This window comes from Cygnus atratus, chromosome 2, assembly GCF_013377495.2.
Source record: "Cygnus atratus isolate AKBS03 ecotype Queensland, Australia chromosome 2, CAtr_DNAZoo_HiC_assembly, whole genome shotgun sequence".
Classification (NCBI taxonomy): Eukaryota; Metazoa; Chordata; class Aves; order Anseriformes; family Anatidae; genus Cygnus; species Cygnus atratus.
This window is the reverse complement of record NC_066363.1, coordinates 158535191-158553432: the sequence shown is the minus strand read 5'-3', so window position 1 is coordinate 158553432 and position 18242 is coordinate 158535191. Positions and strand designations below refer to the sequence as shown.

At 46.3% G+C, this 18242-nt stretch overlaps 1 protein-coding gene across 1 annotated transcript in view; it reads right to left on the bottom strand.

Annotated features, from left to right (window-relative positions):
* Positions 1 to 2344: 2344 nt before the first annotated feature.
* ADGRB1 (adhesion G protein-coupled receptor B1) overlaps positions 2345 to 18242 on the bottom strand; it is a 185375-nt gene continuing 169477 nt past the window's right edge. Inside the window, exons 28-31 of the mRNA XM_050708982.1 lie at positions 17329 to 18008; positions 16314 to 16349; positions 14732 to 14836; positions 2345 to 2542 (exon numbers count right to left, since the gene is read on the bottom strand). Coding sequence (XP_050564939.1) covers positions 2345 to 2542; positions 14732 to 14836; positions 16314 to 16349; positions 17329 to 18008 — 1019 coding nt within the window. The remainder of the gene's footprint in view (positions 2543 to 14731; positions 14837 to 16313; positions 16350 to 17328; positions 18009 to 18242) is intronic.

Below are 18242 nucleotides of genomic sequence, written 5' to 3'. Positions count from 1 at the left end.
GGCAGGGAGGGGAGAAAAAAAAAAAGATTTAAAACACAGTATAAAGATATCTGTTTGCTAAAATTCATTATTTGTAATTATAATAATTACAATATCATACAACCCGGCATCTGAGGGAGGCCTTTGTGCTTTCCTGTTTCATAGAATAATCTAAAATTGGACAATAATATCACAGTTTTTATAAGTAATCATTTTCCCTATTTTTAACCTGTTTGGATTTTTAAGATTTTCTTTCCATCCATCATATTACACACTTAATGGCAAGGTAAATGCCACTGTCCTTAGAGATCAATAACCCAGGTGGCCCAACGGAAAGCTGACGCAGAGATGTTTGCATGTCCAGCAACACCTCTCAGTGGGAGAAGCACAACTGGGGGCAGTGACTGTTTTACCTCTTGGATTCATAGCTTTTTCCTAAAAACGTTAAAATAATAATAATTAAAAAAAAAAAAAAAGAAACCCAAACATGCAGTAATAACTCAGACCCTGATCAAGCTTTACTGCTGTCTGGCAGAATCCGGCCACTCACAACCAGAGGTTTGGCACCGCAAATCTCCAAAGCTGGGAAAGTTGTTCCAAATGTCAGCCACTGTTGGGAATGATTAAAAAAAAAAAAAAAAAAAAAAAGAAAGAAAGAAAAGGCTGCGTGGAATGCCAGTGGTATACTTTTTAATGATAAAAATATTGCACAACACTTTTTTGGGGTGAAATGTAGATAGCATTTTTTTGTAAATAGCCTTGAGAAATGTCTAATGAAAAAAATATATATTGTTATTTTTTTCATGATGAAATAAACAGAGCATTTTATGATGAGGAATGCCCCATGCTCCTGACCACTCCGCCTGTTCCGTCTTGTAGGATCATAAACCTGCCCGCTGGCTCTAGGCAGTGGGGAGGGAGAAGAAGAGCCAGCGAGGGGACAAGAACCAAAGCCCGAAATGAATAAAGCAAAGCAAAACATTGCAAGCGAGAGACAAAGGGGGCCGTGTGTTCCCACCATCCCAAACTTTCCACGGAGCAAGTTGCCTTCCACCTTCAGCAGGTGGCATCCTCACCCCATGCCTGCGCGGTCCTACGGCACAGAAAGGCATTCGAAAGGACAAGAGCCAAAGAAAAGAAAGGTCTCAGGTTTCAAGTTCTCTTTTTATTGAAGAAAAGAAAAGAAGAAGGAAAAAAATAGATTATTTTTTTTGTTTGTTTGTTTCCAAGTGGACGTTATTCATGTTGTCAGTTTGTCTCAATGTCCTAAGGCAACATCTCTGTATACCAAATATCTCCAGGTACATCGGTGGATCTGTCTTTCACTCTTTCTCTCTCTGCCTTCCAGGGAGGGGCAGCTTGGAACAAATCTGAGTCCGAAAGCAAGGAAAAGTAACACAAAAAAAAAAAAAGAAAAAAAAAGGATGAGGCCGAGCAGACCTTCGCAAGGCCTGTGCTGAGTTTATCTATGTAACAGTCAATGAAATGACCTACATTCGTCTTGGTGGTCTCTTTTTCTAACACCTTCAACCCTCTCCCTGGAGACGGGGCGAGCAGGTTTTGGAGGTGGTTCCTTCCTCCTGTGCTTAGCCCGCTCCTCGGGGTGCCCAGGAGCTCCACCACGGGAGGGTTGAGAGGAGAAAGCCCCACCTTACCTCTCCACCTGAGCCATGGGTGACGTGACTCTCGCCAACCACGTCCCCCCTGGTCCCCGTACGGACCCGCAGCGGAGACGCCAGGTCGTGGGGTGGCACGGAGAAGTGGGGTTGTCTTCTTGGCCACCGCTGGGCACATCCCGGCTCCTTCCTTCTCAGACAAGCTGGTGAGGGAGAGGTGGGGAGCGAGGACTGGCAAGGGATGCCACAGCCCCTCAAGGCTGGGTCTCCTCCAGGACCTCCAGCCGGACCGCACCGCTGGCGTCACCTCTTGCGCTCCCCAAACAACCTCGATCTTCTCGGCCCTTCGTGGTGGCTGCTGGCTGTCCTTCTGCACCTCCTGGTGGCAAAGCAGGAAGGCTCCCGGCGTGTGGCAGCGGCCCGAAAGCATCCACAGGGCTCTTCCCCAGCAGCTCCTCCCCACCCTCTGCCTCCTCCTCGCTTTCTTCCAGGCTCACTTCTTCTCCAGTCCTACCTGGGAAAGCTCGTGTTGTCCTGAACCTACAGCTACTATACTCTATAAAGTAATATTTCCCCTCTCTGCTGAGAACAATACAAAAGTTACTCCGTCTTACCAAAGGTTTCAAAAGAAACCAAACACTTCTCTCGCTCGGTTCCGATTTAATTTAATCATTTCTTTAAAACGTGGTTTTGTTTGTTTGTTTCGTTTGTTTTCCAGAAAAAAAAAAGTCCCTTTCTTCCCTTTCCGCTCAGACCTCCGTCTGAAGGTCAATAATGTCTTGTCCCACCAGAGGGATGGTGGCCCCTGTTTTCTCCCACTCTACAGTTTTTAGTTCTAGGGGAGACTGTGCCACAGGTTCGATGTCCTTTTTAACCCATGACGGTGGGGACTGGACTTTCCTGATTCCTTCCCAGGGTCTCTTGTTTGGTGTCTGCTGTTTTTCTTGCTGCAAGAGGAGGAAGGAATAGGAAAAGAGAGAGAGAGGAAAAAAAAAACACACAAGAGAAGGAGGTTAGTGCCCATTCAATGCATGCCATTTTTTCACCTTCCTTACTATCAAAATCAATTTTTCCCATGAAACTCCTGATCTGAGATAACATGGGATTTCAATGAGATTTGCACTCAGTGTTTAATTGACTATTTTCAGGAAGAAAATCTAACCTTTTTTTTTTTTTTTTCCCCATTGCTATCTCTAACATAATGCCTAGATACTTCAGCTTTCAGCTGTGGCTTTTGCCGCTAACAACTCCAACGAAAAAGTGCAAATGATTTTAAGAACTTAAGATCTTTTCCTATTTCTTCAGGAAATCCCCACATGAAAATTCAGATTACGATGAGGTCTGTTTGAACGTACATCAACTGCATCTCATATAGATGGGATGCTCATCATGTGGCCCAGCTATTTACAGGCTATGGAACTGCAGCAAAGCATGCCAACTACTTTGCCAGTGAACCCATGCTGTTTGATGGGCTGGATTGTCAGCTCTGAGGCTAAAAACATTTACAACAACTCTACCCCAAGCCTTCGAGGCTTTCTTGTCGGCTATTAGCCCACTGCCCTGCCAGCATCCCACCGTGGACATCAGTCTAGAGAGTTTCTGCTGGTATGCACCAAGACTGGGGAGAGCTGGGGCTCTATAAAATGGGGGGACTCTTCAGTAAGGATATGAAGGGGAGTCCATGCAAAGATTTTAAATAAGCTGTTCCACTAAGCTTCTGTCCCCCACGAAGAGCGATGCTTTTCACAGTTAATTATCCCCACAAAACACTCCAGCACTTGGCTAAGAAAAGCTTCCCTGCATGTGACAGGAGCACAGAGCCCTTCCGAGCCACCTGCCAAAGGGAAAAAGTGGAAGCTAGCAGAAAGGGTGGGAGGAAAGGCAGTTGCATGGGGGGTGACAAGGAGAGAAGAAGTCAAAGGAGACACACATGCAGCTCACATGCAGCCCAGGACGTGCCACAGCTCGATGCTGTCACCAGGATGTATTGATGCGGGGAGATGGGGCCGCACACAGACTGTGGTGTCACAATTGCACAGCAGGATGCAGCAGAGATCACTGCAGCCCCATAGGAAACCTAAACACCCAGCTGCTACAAATCCTCCTGCCTTGGGTTCTGAGTTTGTCCCTTCCTTTAGGCAGCCCGTGATTTATCCCACTCCACGCAGCAGTGACGATGGAGAAGGCATTGCACCTTTATCCCAGCGGGGCGGGCTTCCATCCTATCACCCAACCCACAAATTCTCCTTTTTCAGACTTTCACCCTTCATGTAAGGTGTGTTTGAAGCTGTCCCTGCAGCTGCCCATGGGAATAAGGCTCTGGGTCGTTTGGTGGCCTTGGAGTGATGAATGTGGGAACCAGGTAAACCCGGTCCTCACTTCAATGGGAAGTGAAGGTACTCTGAAATTGTCTTTGTTTTATTTCAAAGGGAGAAAAAATAACTTTTAAAAAAGGCCTTGTATTGTTCAGAGGAGAGCAAAACGTTTCAGTTTTTGAATCCTGCAGCTGTGGTTTTCATTAAACCCTATGACACACAGCTGCTCTTATGCTGTGTGTTATTCTTACTTTATTCCATGATGTAGCACGACGCTGATTAACAGCAATAGGACAGAAAAGGTGATACAGTTGCTGACTTACTCCATTATCTATTTTGGAACTCATTTAAGAAGCACTGTTACTAAAACCTGAAACCTTTTCATCTCTGTGTGTGTTTTAATGAGACAAATTTGAGACTCCCGGAAGTGCAAATTTTACCTATGGTGGTTTTGTGGTCCATTAGTCTGCCATGGAAAGATGCGGTGAGCAGGTACACAAAAAGACAAAAGCACGAATAGAACAAAAACTGAAATGAAACTACAAGTTTCCCAAAAGATGAAGAACAAAAAGCGTAGCCAGAGAAGCTCTTTCCAATGAAAAATATTTTGTTTTCTCCCACTGCTGTTGTAGTGCCCCAAGTTTTCAAAGTTACTGATAGTCTACAGCTGTGTTATTTAACAGAGAGCAGCACAAATGATCGTATGTAAAGCTCATAAATAATTCCATCTTCCCTCTCAAATGAAAGCCCTTCTTTGATGGCATTATTTACGGCCACCTTCGGCAGCAGGTCCTTCTATTTCTAAGCAATCTCTGTTTTGACAGTCCCTCCATCTGCCACGCTCCTGACCTTCATGCTGTGAAGATGCACCCAGACCTGATCGTGTTCACTGGGCGTGATTGGCAAACCTCGCAGCTGGTCTTGTAACGGGCTGCTTTTGAGCTACGGAGTGAGAGCAGCTGCAAATCCAGATAGGGAACAGAAATTGGAAATAAAACCAACAATAAAACAAAACGACAAAACAATTACAAGTTCAGATCCACAACAGTGACCTCTGATTGGATCTGTCACTGAGGGACAAGACCTAAGGGTTGCAATAATAACTCGATTGTGATAAAAATGGATGCTAAATGTTGGGATTTATTAAGAAAGGATAAATGTTGGGAATTATTAGGAAGAGAATGAAACCGAAAACTATCAAAACATCACTGTGACAGCTCACAACTCCACTCGGCACTTGCATCTTGCCTAGGATGTGCTCTCTGTAGGCTTCCTGATAGACCTCCCTCAAAAAGGATACAGTGGAAGTTATGAGGGTGCCCACTTCACAGCCGCAAAGTTATTGAGCACATTTAGGAGGAAGGATTACACAGGCTAAGAATTTTCAGCCTTGAAAACAGATGGCACATGGACCTGATAGAGGTCAGTGTTGCTTGTTGATGGTAGGAACAAATCACTGATGGCAGTGACCGTCTCTTCCAAGACAAGAACTACTACTCTGAGCACAGAGTGCTGGAGGCACTAAGGGTTGCTTTTTGAGGATGAACTGCCAGGTGCCTGCCCTGCTCTTGTTTTCCCAAGCTGCTTTAGACTGTGCCGGGGAGAGGAAGAAGGGCCACACCATCCCTGGGTCAGACCTGGTGCAGTGGTTCCCATCCAGCTTATCAGCGATGGGTTATCTAGCAATGCCCAGGGAGGTTGTGGAGTCTCCTTCTCTGGAGATATTCAAGGGCTGTCTGGACGCCTACCTGGGCAGCCTGCTCTAGGGAACCTGCTTTGGCAGGGGGGTTGGACTCAATGATCTCTTGAGGTCCCTTCCAACCCCTACAATTCTGTGATTCTGTATGATTCTGTGATCTCAGGGAGCATGGTTCTGCCTCAGGGACCGAGAATTTGGTGCCCAGTCTCCGCGGAGAACTGAGCAGGTTCGGTGCCATCAGCTGGGCTGGGCTCTGGCACGGAGGCTGGGAAGCGGCAGAAAACCTTCTCCTCTTGGCAACTGCCACCCTGAGAATGGGTAGCAGGCTCCTGGGAACAGTGCCCTTTTTCTTTCCCTCCATACGGGAAAGGTTTTTACTGCGTCCCAGCCGCTTGAACGGCGTGTAGGAAATGCCACCGGGCTCCTGCGTCAGCTCTGGCACAGCCGCCCAGCCACACTGTGGGGTCTTAGCGGTCCTCGTGAGCAGGAGAGAAAGCCTCCCAAGTACAGAAAAGAATTCAAAAACTCAAGAGCGGGTTGTGTAATCCGGCTGTAAGAGGCACTGGTGCTGGCCCGGGGCCTGGTGCCTCGGAGACAGCCAGGAATGGACCAAGACAGGAGCTGAAAGGAGCGGAGGCTGCGCTGCCAATAACTCAGGGAGACAGAGCCTTTACTCCGGCCTGACACAGCCCAGGAGCTCCTTCCTGGCTGTTTGGGAGGGGAAAAATATTCCTGGGTTCCTGGCTGGTGCCGGGATGGCGGGGCAGAAGGAGCCCCAGGCTTAAGGCTGGGGTAAAACCTGCTGCACGGGGCAGGCGGGAGGCCTCCATCGCCCCGGTGGCATTTGGAGTCTCCTTTGCTCATCCGCAGCTTTTGTTTTGGCTGCAAGTCTTAAAGGCAAGGGAAGGGCTTTGGGATAGAAGGCATTTCAGAGGAAGTGCCAACATAACCCTACAAAACCCTACAAATACCCTTAAACCTTACAAAAACCCTACAACCCTACAAAAACCCTTCAACCCTACAAAAACCCTACAACCCTACAAAAACCCTTCAACCCTAGAAAAACCCTTCAACCCTACAAAAACCCTACAACCCTACAAAAACCCTTCAAACCTAGAAAAACCCTTCAATCCTACAAAAACCCTATAACCCTACAAAAGCCCTACAACCCTACCAAAGACAGGGGTAAAGTGCATGTCCACCTAACGCTAGTCCTGGCAGACTGCAATGCTCCAGGGCTCCACGTGGCTATGGAAAGGAGATGGTGGAAGGAGGAACCTCCCTGCCATGAGATCTTTTGCCCTTTGACTTTATGCTGCCTTCAAGGACCAAACTTATGACCCCATCTGGCTTCAACTGGATCCAGGTGCAACTCCTTTGCTTAGGAGCTGTGGCAGTGCTGCATAAATATAGCATGGGAGACTGCCTGGATTTTTAAGAAACAGCTTTCATTTCAACACGTCAGTCAAAACCAACGAAATGTACGATCTGCTAAGCTCTCTTCTTTTTTTTTTTTTTTAATTTTTAATTTTAATACCCAAACTTAATGGTTACCCTGAATGACCTGAGGAGAAATTCAGTGCTCTCTACAGGGCACTCTGTGATAACTCCCCTTGAACAGCTACTCCCACGCTGTGTTCATCGCCTCTAGTGTTAACTCGAAGGATATTTCATGACCCAAATGGTCTCTCCCCATGACATTGATGACTCCAGGACCAGAATGAAGTTATTCAGAGCATATAGCAGGGAATCTGAAAGATAAATGTGGTGCACGCTGTCTAATCCATCTTTGGATCAATGTTGATGAAAAATGATTAGAAAATGGGAAAGCTGTCTTGTGTTTTTTTTTTTTTTTACAGAATGATAAATTTTCTTTTCTTTGTTTTAAACAAGTTGTAGCTGAAATTACTTCTTTTTCTGCTACAGAACTTCAAAGACGACGCTTTCTGTTGCTGTTCATTTAAGAGAAAAGTGAAATAAAAGGAACTGGCTGGCTTAATTTAGAATTTTGTTTTGGAAAAAAAAAGAAATAATATGTGTTTTTAACTCGCATTGATGGATATCAGTTAGAAAACTTGAAATATGCACTTGCTGGAGAAGAAAAATATGTTTGCTGCTTCTGTACCATCTGAAGTTGAGATGGTCTGATCTGGAGGGTTGCTTTGAGCCAACCTAGAGGAACCATGCACAGCTGATGAGAACAGGCATTGAGGAGTTCTTGAAGACCCTTAAAAGCATCACTTTCCATAAACTCATGAATAGCTCCTTGCCTGAAGGTTGTGGAGAAAGCCAGGGGTCCCAGCAGCATGAGGAACAGGCTGTTCTCCAAGCTTCAACCATTAATCTACCCAGTGAACACACCATCCTTTTCTGCACAATTTCTATGGCCTACTGAGGAGTCTGCTGGTGGACACGGACACATGAGTGTTCCCCAAACTGCCAACATCAGTAAAGGCTCCCCCATACCTCAGAGGGGCAACCACAGATGCCATGAGGTGACCAAAAGCACCCAAAACATGATTCTTTACAGAGTCCTTTGCTTGATCCGTCTTGAACCTGTTGGTGGGCACTGAATGGTTTTGGAGCTGCTGATACCTGGTTAGCATCAAAGGGCAAGGCACGAATTGGCTGTCAGCACAGAAGATACTAGGAATAAAATGTCTTTTTCAGAAATTTTGATGCTTGATAGGTGGGATAGGGGTTATTGGATGATCTACCGGAGAAGGTGAACTGCTGAGTGATGGCGTGTGGGACAGCGAGCAGCTGACAGATGGTTTATGGGCGAATGAATTAAAGGTTGACATAATTTCCATAGCAGAATTTATCGTAGTAATTATTATACTTTATGTAGCATTCCTCCCTATAACACTTACTGTAATTTGTCTTTTAATAGTTGTCAATTAGCAAAGCCTTTAAAAAGTGCAGAGAGAATTAAACACGTGGCCCAGAGGAGACACCCCACCCGTAAGTGGAGCTTCCCTTGCAGAAGGGCACGGTTTTCTAATTCCTCGGCGAGGAAAAGCCTGTGTTTGACCACCACCACAACCTCAGCCTACAGAAAGAGCTTCCCATGGAGAGAAACTGTATTCTCCCAGAGCTTCCAGCTTCTGAGCCAGCGTGAAGAAGCTCAGGTAGCCAGCGAGCAAGGGGATGAATTGTATCAAGCAGCAGAGCCTGCCAGGGAGGCACGCAATCCCTACTAGCAATGAGCTATGGCACTGATCAATAGTCCTTTGCTCTGGCTCCTCTGATAGATGCCAAAGCAAGAGCTGGTGGGATGGGCACATCCTGCAGGTGTCTGAAGGGGAAAGCTTAGAAAAATCTCGATCTGAGAAGAGGAAAGTGAGTAATCCAGGCAGAAGCGGTGTAACAGAAATCAGGGGAAAGTCAGAGAATGGCAGGAAAAAAAAACCTTTTTTTTCACTGGGTTTGGAGAGATGGGACTGCATTTCAGAGCTGAGCTTAGAGCTGAATTAGGGAATGAGTCCAGCTCCTTTATGTGAGGTCCAGGACAGGGCTGCAGCCAAAGCAGAAGCCATTCAAGCCATAGGGAGCTGAGCGTAGTGAGCAGCTAATAAGTAAGAACAGTCAAAGCAGAGAAATGTGAAGAGCTCTGCACAGCACAGCTTTCGCTGACCTCTGCACAAATAAAGAGCTGCTGTTTGAAACGAATGCAAAGCCAGATGCTGGCAAGGAGAGGGGAATATGTATGTGATTCAAACTTCTCTAATGGAACTGGATTAAAGGGCTCCTGCCGAGGGGGAAGGCAGGAATGTCACTTCCAATGCTTTCAAAGCTGGTGTTAAGCACAGAAGAAACAAAGCCCTGGCTTACCTTAAAGGCTGCAAAGCCTCCACTTTCATGCCACGCAGCTGCAGAGCATGGGGACCCTTCCTGACGTCCAGCCCAGGCGCTGGAATCTCTTTAGCAATTAACTCGCAGGGAGGAGAAGTGTTGGAGATGTTTTACCCTAACAATACAGATCTGGGCAGGAAAATCTTTCCCGGGTGGTACAAAGGAGCTTGAAAGTAGCCACCATCCTGCTTTGATGTGGATGGTTCTTGGCTGAATGAATACAGACCTTGGGAAATATGCGTACGTACAGGGAAGGAGGGAAACAATGGAATGCTTGAGCCAGGTAAAAGGCAGATTTTTAAACTGAGAAACAAACTTGCAAGGTTTTCAGCCACGGGATTATTCTTTTTTAAGCAATCAGGTGGCTAAAGCATGACTCAAGGTGATGGGAATGACCAGAAGGAACTCTGCTGTCTGACTCGGCACCAACCTAACCCTTCAACACCCATCCGTTTGGGCAGCAAAGTGTGCCTTAAAGCTGTTACGAAGAGATACCTGTGATCCTCAGGGCCTGGATGAATTCAGGCTGTCTGAGTCTCAATCCTGACTGAGGGGAGAGCAGAGGACCCAGCACCTGGAGCAGCCTGCAGGGTGCGCCCATCCCACCAGCACTCGCTTTGGCATCCAGCAGAGAAGCAAGAAGACAGGACTATTGATCAGGACTACTTTTAAGACTCATTGTGGTGTTAAAAATGAAGGCTTGGTGGATCCCAGATGCTGAGAGCACTTTGAATTATTTTAATTACTTAGGATGTGTGGTGTGGGTGGCTGTTTTATTTTATTTTATTTATTTTATATATATATTTTTTTGATGCAAATTCTGCTTTGGTTGTCTCCAAGCTTTTGGTTCCCTCCGTGCTTCCTCGCTACAAATAAGCTGTCTACAGAACAACTACGTAGACCCCTCAGATGTTTCAACATCTTATTGGTTCTCTGCTTGGGGTCTACACCAGTTCTCGGTTTGGTCTGGGATAATAAACTGGAAGGGGAACACTGTGAAACCTCCACACACAGGCTGGCCCCAAGGCAGCTGGCAGGATGAGCAAAGCAAACCCAGATGTCCCTGAGTCAAGTCCCTTTTGGGGGACAGACATAACCTGTCCCAAAATCCAGCATAACAGGAGCAAAGGAGTCCTGCCAACAACCTTGCACCTTCCTTTTGGATTAGGGCAGATTTTACAAAAGCCCTCCCCATTTTCCTTGCCTCATCTGATCTTGAAGACTGCAAGAGAGATAAAACTTACTGTAGCCCATGATAAGGTCATACAGAGGTCTATCAGTGCATTAAAAAAATGATTTTTCAACTTGCAGTCGTCAGATCTTGCTGTATGTCAGTCTGCTAATACTTTATCATTCGCTAGCATTGAAAAGTTAGATTTGGGTAATAGGGTCTACATCCCTGATTAGTTCTTAATGACACAAATGTGTGAAACCCACACCCGTACGGTGGTCTAGGCTTGAATGTCAGTGGATGTGTGGTCCTGAATGCTTTGAACAAGGATTCTGCTGGGCAATTTTAACCAGGAATAGCTGAGCATGCTTCCAATGGGAGCACTTTTATAGTTGAGGTTCATATATAAGAAAGTCCATGGAATATGGAATAAATTGAAAAAAATAGAACAGGAAAATCCAGGTTTGCTGTTCAGAGAAGGGCTTTACTGTGTTACTGTGCTCTGAGGCTCAGAGTTAGCTCAGCATTAGCACTGTGCTTTGGTTTGCAGCAAAATTCACCGCAGCAAACACTGGTGCCACAGTGTTCCCTGGGAGCGCGTTAAATATGGCCTGGCGCTATTCCCGTTCTCCTAATTGCCTACCTCTGACACACCATCCTGGCAGCACTGCTCACAGTAGGATGATGACAGGCTGTGGGGACACCCCTAATCTTGGTGGGTTGTGGATTGGGCTCCAGATCTCTGCCATAGCCATTCTGACTTGCAGGGCTACGTGTGATGGCTAGTGGCAGCGCTGATTATAGCCAAGAAAGCCTCCTAGGTGATTGGGGTAGGTTGTGCAACACCACAAGCTTTTACCAGGACAGCTTTTTTAGCTCCTGGCTGGGCCCGGAGCAGGATGCTCTGATGGTGTAAGGCTGTTCCTCTCAGAGCTGTACCTGGCACCTGGGCTGGTGTCACCCATCGTCACCCAGACGAGCAGAGTCTTCTGCATCCCTTTTTGCCTTCTCGCTGTAGGAAACAGATCTTCCACCCCCGTGGCCTCCATGCAAGGGAGCAGAGAGGTGTAAGGAAAGGATTCCTTGGCTGCTGGGTGAGGGGAAAGCAGAATTCTTCCCCAAACCTGCCCCCATGTCTGTAGGATGAGAGCCAAGCCCAAAGGCACAAGTCAAGGCTGTCTTTGGTAGGGCTTGGGTCATTTTCAACTCAGTAATGCCCTTCAGAAATGGATCTTGTACAGGAGAAAAGCCAAACAGCTCAAACATGCAGGAGTCCCTGACGATGTTTCCAGCTCTGCCAGTAACTACTCTGGGATGGTGGGTAAAGGGCAGTCTTCTTTACCTTTTTAAGTGTACACTGCAGTAACACTTATCCAAAGTTTAAACATGTCAGTGTACTTGGAGAGGAAGAATATATGTGGGTACAAACCTTCAGATCTTTGCTGAAAAATCATGTTTTACAGCTTAAGCTGGAGAAATCCTCAACAGTGAACAAGCATGATGGCTGAGTTTTCAATCCCCCTTCCTAAAGAGACAGATTTGTTGTTCCTCTTCCTCCCATTCCTCTGTTTATTCTAATTTAACAATGCAATAATTAATCTGAAATGAACTATGTATCTAGCATGATGGGATGATCAGTTTTGGCCAGAGAGCACCAGCATTTAAATCAAAAGCAAAAAAAAAAAAAACAAAAAAAAAAACACAAACCAAACCCTAAACAGGGTCAGCACCATTCCTAGGAATTCGCAAAGGAAGCCTCTCTTCTATGCAGACATTTAGTTCAAGTCTCAGCGGCAGCTTTCTGACCTCGGAGTTGAAGGAGGAGAGATGAATTGCAAGAAGATTAGGAAAAGCATCGTGTCTTGGAAAGGGCTTAGGACAACGGGACATGCTGCCAGGAGAGGCTGGGAAACTGCCAGGGTTGGAGAGGGGCTTGGTGGCTTGACTTTGTGGTTGCTTATTCAGAAGTGAAATCAAAGATACAGCAATGCAGGCAGATGGACTAGACCCAGTAAAGATCCTTTCTGCTCTATTCATGAAAGAGTTCAAGGGTATTCCAGGAGCCTTCTGACCTTGTTCATGCCCACAAGGCAAGGAGTTTCCTACTGGTGAAGGGATGTGTTTGGAGTCATGCGTTAGGAAAAGGTTTGGGACTGGTCTACAATGCTCTTCAACACAAAATGAAAGCCAGACTTACGCTAGCGTTAGTTTTATCACTTCCACCAGAAGAAATACTCCATCGTTTTATAACCTAAACACGCATAAAAGAGAAACATTTCTTTTGTTGTTACTTTAATCCCTGATATTCCCAGTTTGCCTTCTCAAGGCAAGCTGAAGATAGGAAATGATTTCCAGTGTGGTCCCCCGCAGCAAATGGCAGAAAAAGGGGTGAAGAAAGATATTTCTTTTCCTTTGTAACGCCTTGGATGTTACTAAACCCATACCCACTACTTACTTGCCCATGCTGCAAGCTCCCCCTCCCAGATAACATCCAAGGGAAATTCACAACTTGAAAAAGACTCAGTCAATATGCAGAGGCCACCTTCACAGCTTCTTTCCAGCAGTTCAAAGCTCTTTGATGCTGACTCTGGCAACTTTAATTCTAGATAGATTTAGATATATCTCTGAAATGCCCAAAACATCTCAATCTATAAAACTCTCCTGCAAACATACCATAGATTAGCTTTTACATGGTACTTAGGCATTTCTGATTCTTATGGCTGTGGCATACCTAAATAAAAAAATGCACAGAGCTGAAACTCAGTGAAATGCGTTGGGATTTTAGGCCAACACAGGCTTCTTTGATCTGAGCCTCTCTGCTAGATTTGGTATTCCACTTATTCTGTAACACAGGGCAGCCCATAATGATACCTTGTCACACTCAATAAAAATAGGATTTGCTGGGACCACGTCTCCAGAGCTCAGCGCAGCTATGCTGTGAGATCTGAATGCAGACCAAAGGCTCTGCAGTGCTCCGCTTCCACGAAGAATCAAACTAAATCTCTTACTCAGCCACCCTCCGCACTCTGGTTTTGTCTCTAAGCCTGTCACATCCCAATAAGCCCCACCAGCACCTCCTTGACCATTCTGCAGGTGACTGTGCCTCCTGGATCTGACTTTGCTTGCAAATGACCAAGAATAAATAGCTCACCTTGCTCCACTCTTTGAGGGAGGGCACAACCCAATTTTCATTTCTTCCTGCCAGCCTGACTACTGCTTGTTTTTTTCTCTTTTGCTGCAGCAGATACACCTCCCTCACCTCCCTTTTAGTTAGCACGCGGTCACCAAGACGTGGTGCCACCATTACAGTTTAAATCCCATCACTGTGGCTTTCCTAGATAGCTATGCCCATCACTGCCACCTTGGCCTCCTGCAGGGACAGAAAATTCTGTTGCATTATTACCTTAAAGGAGGCTACAGTGAGGTGGGGACCGGATCTTCTCCCAAACACCAAGTGATAAGATGAGGGGAAATGGCCTTGAGTTGTATTAGGGAAGGTTTAGGTTGGATAATAGGAGAAATTTATTTACTGAAAGAGTTGTGTGACATTGGAACAGGCTGCCCAGGGAAGTGGTGGAGTCACCAACCCTGGAGGTCTTCAAGAAAGGTGTAGATATAGAACTCAGTAGCATGGTTTAGTGGTGGACTTTAGTACTAGGTTAAAGGTTGAACTAGATGATCTTAGAGGGCTTTCTCAACCTGAATTGATTCCTTCTACCCCTGCCTTCTGCACTCTCCTCTTTCCACCTCGATTTCTCCAAGGCTGTTCTGATTTCCAGTTCCTAGCTATGAGTAAAGGCATGCGGCAAAGGACAGACACAAACATGGGGAACAGACAAAGACATGGAAACACAGACCCCATATATGAATGGACATGAGGACAGACTTTCTCCACCTGGGTTGCTGCCCACTCTGTAGAGAAGCTAGTGGTACCTTTGTGGCTCTCTGCATACCGTGTAGTGCATGTGTCATTATTGCAATGTGCACAGACATAAACTCAAGGTAAGGCACTCAGTGAGGGCTCCCAAACTTTCCTGTGGTCCTGCTGGCACTAAATAGCTCCAGGAGGTGATGGTGCTGGGTGTGTGTGACTAACCTTGCTGTCCGCTGTTGGAGACTCCTTCTCCTTCTCTGCGTGCTGGAGTTTTCTGTTCAGGTCTTGGAACATGTCTTGGTGACGTTTTCTTGTGTGCATGATTTTCTGGAGAAAACAGAAGGGCCACAGGTCAGCAAACCCTACCCAGCTGTACAAAACCATCATTTCCTCCCCCCAAAGTTACATATATTATTAAAACCTAGATCTGTCTCCCTGTAGGTGAAATCTGGCCTGCCTAAAACAGCTTCAAAGTTCACCGGGGACCCAGTGTAACGCTGCCTTTGATTTCAGGATAAGATGGGATAATTCTTGAACTTATGGTTGCCCCAAACCTGCACCTGCCAACTGTTTATGCTGCAAAATTTGTGCTTGGCTGGCACTGGTCTACCAGCTTGATCCAGGAAGCTTTGCTGACCTTTCTTGATTGCTGACCCCATGCCCTCACTCTGTTCAGACCGTGCCTCCTTGGCAAACATGTTCAGAGCTTATCTGAATGTGTAGGATTTAGGCCAAAGAAGTTCTAGCAGAAACTACTTCCCAATTTCCTTTTTCATCGTATTTTGGCTGTTCTGCATCTCACTTCTACCTTCGACTGCCCAGGAGATGCAGGACCATGTTTTAGAAGGCCTTCCCTTTGCATGTAAGAGCACGGTGAAGATTGCTTGCTTGTGCTCTGCTGAGTGCTTTATAACTGGAGAAGCTGGCTTACAAAGTTTGGGACCAACATGAAATACCAGCTCAGATGTTCTCACTGTGCCTCAGTTTCACACCAAACTCATAGCCCTGAGCTCCGAAGTGCTTCTAGCATTACAGGCAACTCCTCATGGCCCCTTAACATAACTTATTTTGGAATAAGGCAGCAGCTTTGAAGGGAAAGCACGGCTCTGCAGCTACAGAAGCCATGATCTGACTCAGGCGGCCTGCACCAGCTCCCAGTAGCCACACAGACCCTTTGTGGAGCACTGGCTCTTTCAAAGCTTTCCGTTTTGTGCCTCAGATATGAGGTCAGACACGTCCCTATGTACAGTACAGACAAATACTTGTTCCTCCCAGGCAGATTCTGTGAGGTTCATTAATAGGTGTGAAAGACCAGGTTTGATGATGTGCTGTGACAGTGCGGACACATTACCTGCCTTTCTGTTAAGCAGCAGAGCTCTGGCACAAAAGACAAGGCATTTCAGGTCACCAAGCAAAAGATGTACTTGTGCTTCCCAAACAGGAACGTGGCACAGCCACCTGTAGCACCTTAGCTTTCCACAAGCGGTTTGTTCACAGAAGAGATGCTACAGGCCTCGTGCACCCTGACATAGGATCTTGATTTACAAATGTTTACGCAGAAGCAGCTGCTCCATAAATTAAGCACGAACCAATATAAATCACCCTTTGGATTAGCTGAACAGGGTAAGCCTTACTAGGCAGCCAGTACAGCTCTTTCAACCCACCATTTTCAACCCCCTGAAGCAGTTCTTTGGCAAAGGCTGCACTCCTGCAAAGATGCCAGAAAAAAAAAAAAAAAAAAAAAAGGCATTTCTCTTTCTTACCCTACCCATCAAGAACTGCACTCAGAAAAGGATGTACTCACCTCAAAATCTAGCTCTGCATACCGGGATTTCCGTCTCTGGGGATTCAAACGAAAAAGAGAGGTGGGTGACGGTTAGTAAGGGATTGATGCTGGTGGCTGGGCACAGACTGAACCACACAGTAGATAAAACAGAGAGGTTCTTTCTCTTTTTCCTTTTTCCACCACTTTAAATATGTTTCTCTGGCTATTCCTAATGTGAAGTGCCATTAGAGATCCCTCACAAAACCACAGAGCCCCAAGGAGGGCTGAACATGGAATTTTGGCTAATTCAAGCCTCTGTCTGAGTTAGGAGCTTGCAGGTGATTCATAGAACGGGAAGCAAATAGAGATGCTCAGCCAACTGATCTAGTAGAGCTTTTGACCACCAATCAGTACAGACTGAAATTTGGGCAGCAGTGGTCAAGACCTGCTCTCTGACAACAGGCAAAAAAAGGTCCAGGTGCTGAGAAGTAAAAGAACTAGGACAGACAGACATCAGTGTAAGAGGTATACACTAGGGAGAACTCCTAATATATGTCCTGAGTTATCACGGGTCAGAAGGAGAGGTCTGCACTTATGTAAAACCTCTGACATCTCTTTGATGCTAAGAGAGTTGTGGGGCATGCCTTAAGGACATTTTACATTTGCAATCACGAGGATTTTCTCAACTGCATCATGACTGAAGCCATCAAAATGGGAAGCAGAGGAAGAGGATAGAAGGAGGAAAGGTAATGCAAGCCATGTGCCTCGCATTAAAGTTAACAGTCTTTGACAAGCCAAAGTTTTGATTTGACTTTGCATTGCCTGTAGGGCAAAAGACAGGCCATCAAGAAACGGACTGTGGCTTTGTAAGTAATGATTTTAAAAATTAAATTACAAAATGGTACCACCTGCCGGGGTTCCCTCAGAGTAATGTAATACTGGAACTAAACAGGGGGCTGCATTTGCCCTGGGACTTCTCTTTCGAAACATCTGGTGTGGCCATCATCAGGGCATCATCATGAGCTGGGAACAATACAGGGATTCACATGCTCACCTCCAAGGAGCTCATGGAGAGGGTGGAGACGGTCTCACTCTTGGACACCACACCTGAGTTCCCTGAGTCTCCTGTGTCACACAGGCTGTTGGGAATCTGTGACTCATTGGAGATATTCTGTGGGGGCAGCTGCTGCTGCTGTTGTACCATGGAGGAACCCTGCACCTCACTGCAAGTCATGGTCACAGGCTCCCGTGGAGGACTCTTGACGACAAAGCCTGGGTCAGTAGCCATACTGAGGTGGATCAGCCTTGTCTGGGGCATCTGGTCAATATTGATGCTGTATTTGCTCTCGTCCTTGGGTGGTTTGGCCCGCAAGGTAGATGTGTTGGTAGGCAGAATGACATAGCTGGTGTCCAGCGTTTGTTCTTGGGCCCGGGAGAGTTCTGAGTCCAACTTCTTGAAGATGTCCCCATCACAGATGTAGATGGATTTGGGCGGCTGGTTCTTGTCCTTCTTCAGGGTGAGACTGTGATTGCTGAACTCGTTCAGGTTGATGGCCCCCAGGTAGTGCGGGGAGCCCTGCAGATGCATCTTGGAGACGTTGGCTGGAAGACTGTTAAAGTTTGAGGACCCCTTCTGGTGATTGAGTTTCAATTTCTCCTCATCCTGTAGTGATGGGCGCTTCAGCGTTCCTGTGATGGTTGAGGTCCTGCAGGTGGTGATGTCTTTATTCAGCACTAGGGAGACAGACAAGTATCCTTAGCACCTCACCTCACCTTTTTTTAACACATCAATACACCGACCACAGTCACACCACGCTAGCATGTTCCCTTGGACCTCTCAGAAGCAGACTACAGAGGCCAAACAATTTAATACAGTTCTTTGTTGCTGTTGTGGTGGTTGTTTTCCTTCTAGTCCAGGATGCTGAAGGCAAAACTAAAACTAGGGAGGAAAAAAGATCCCTCATTTTA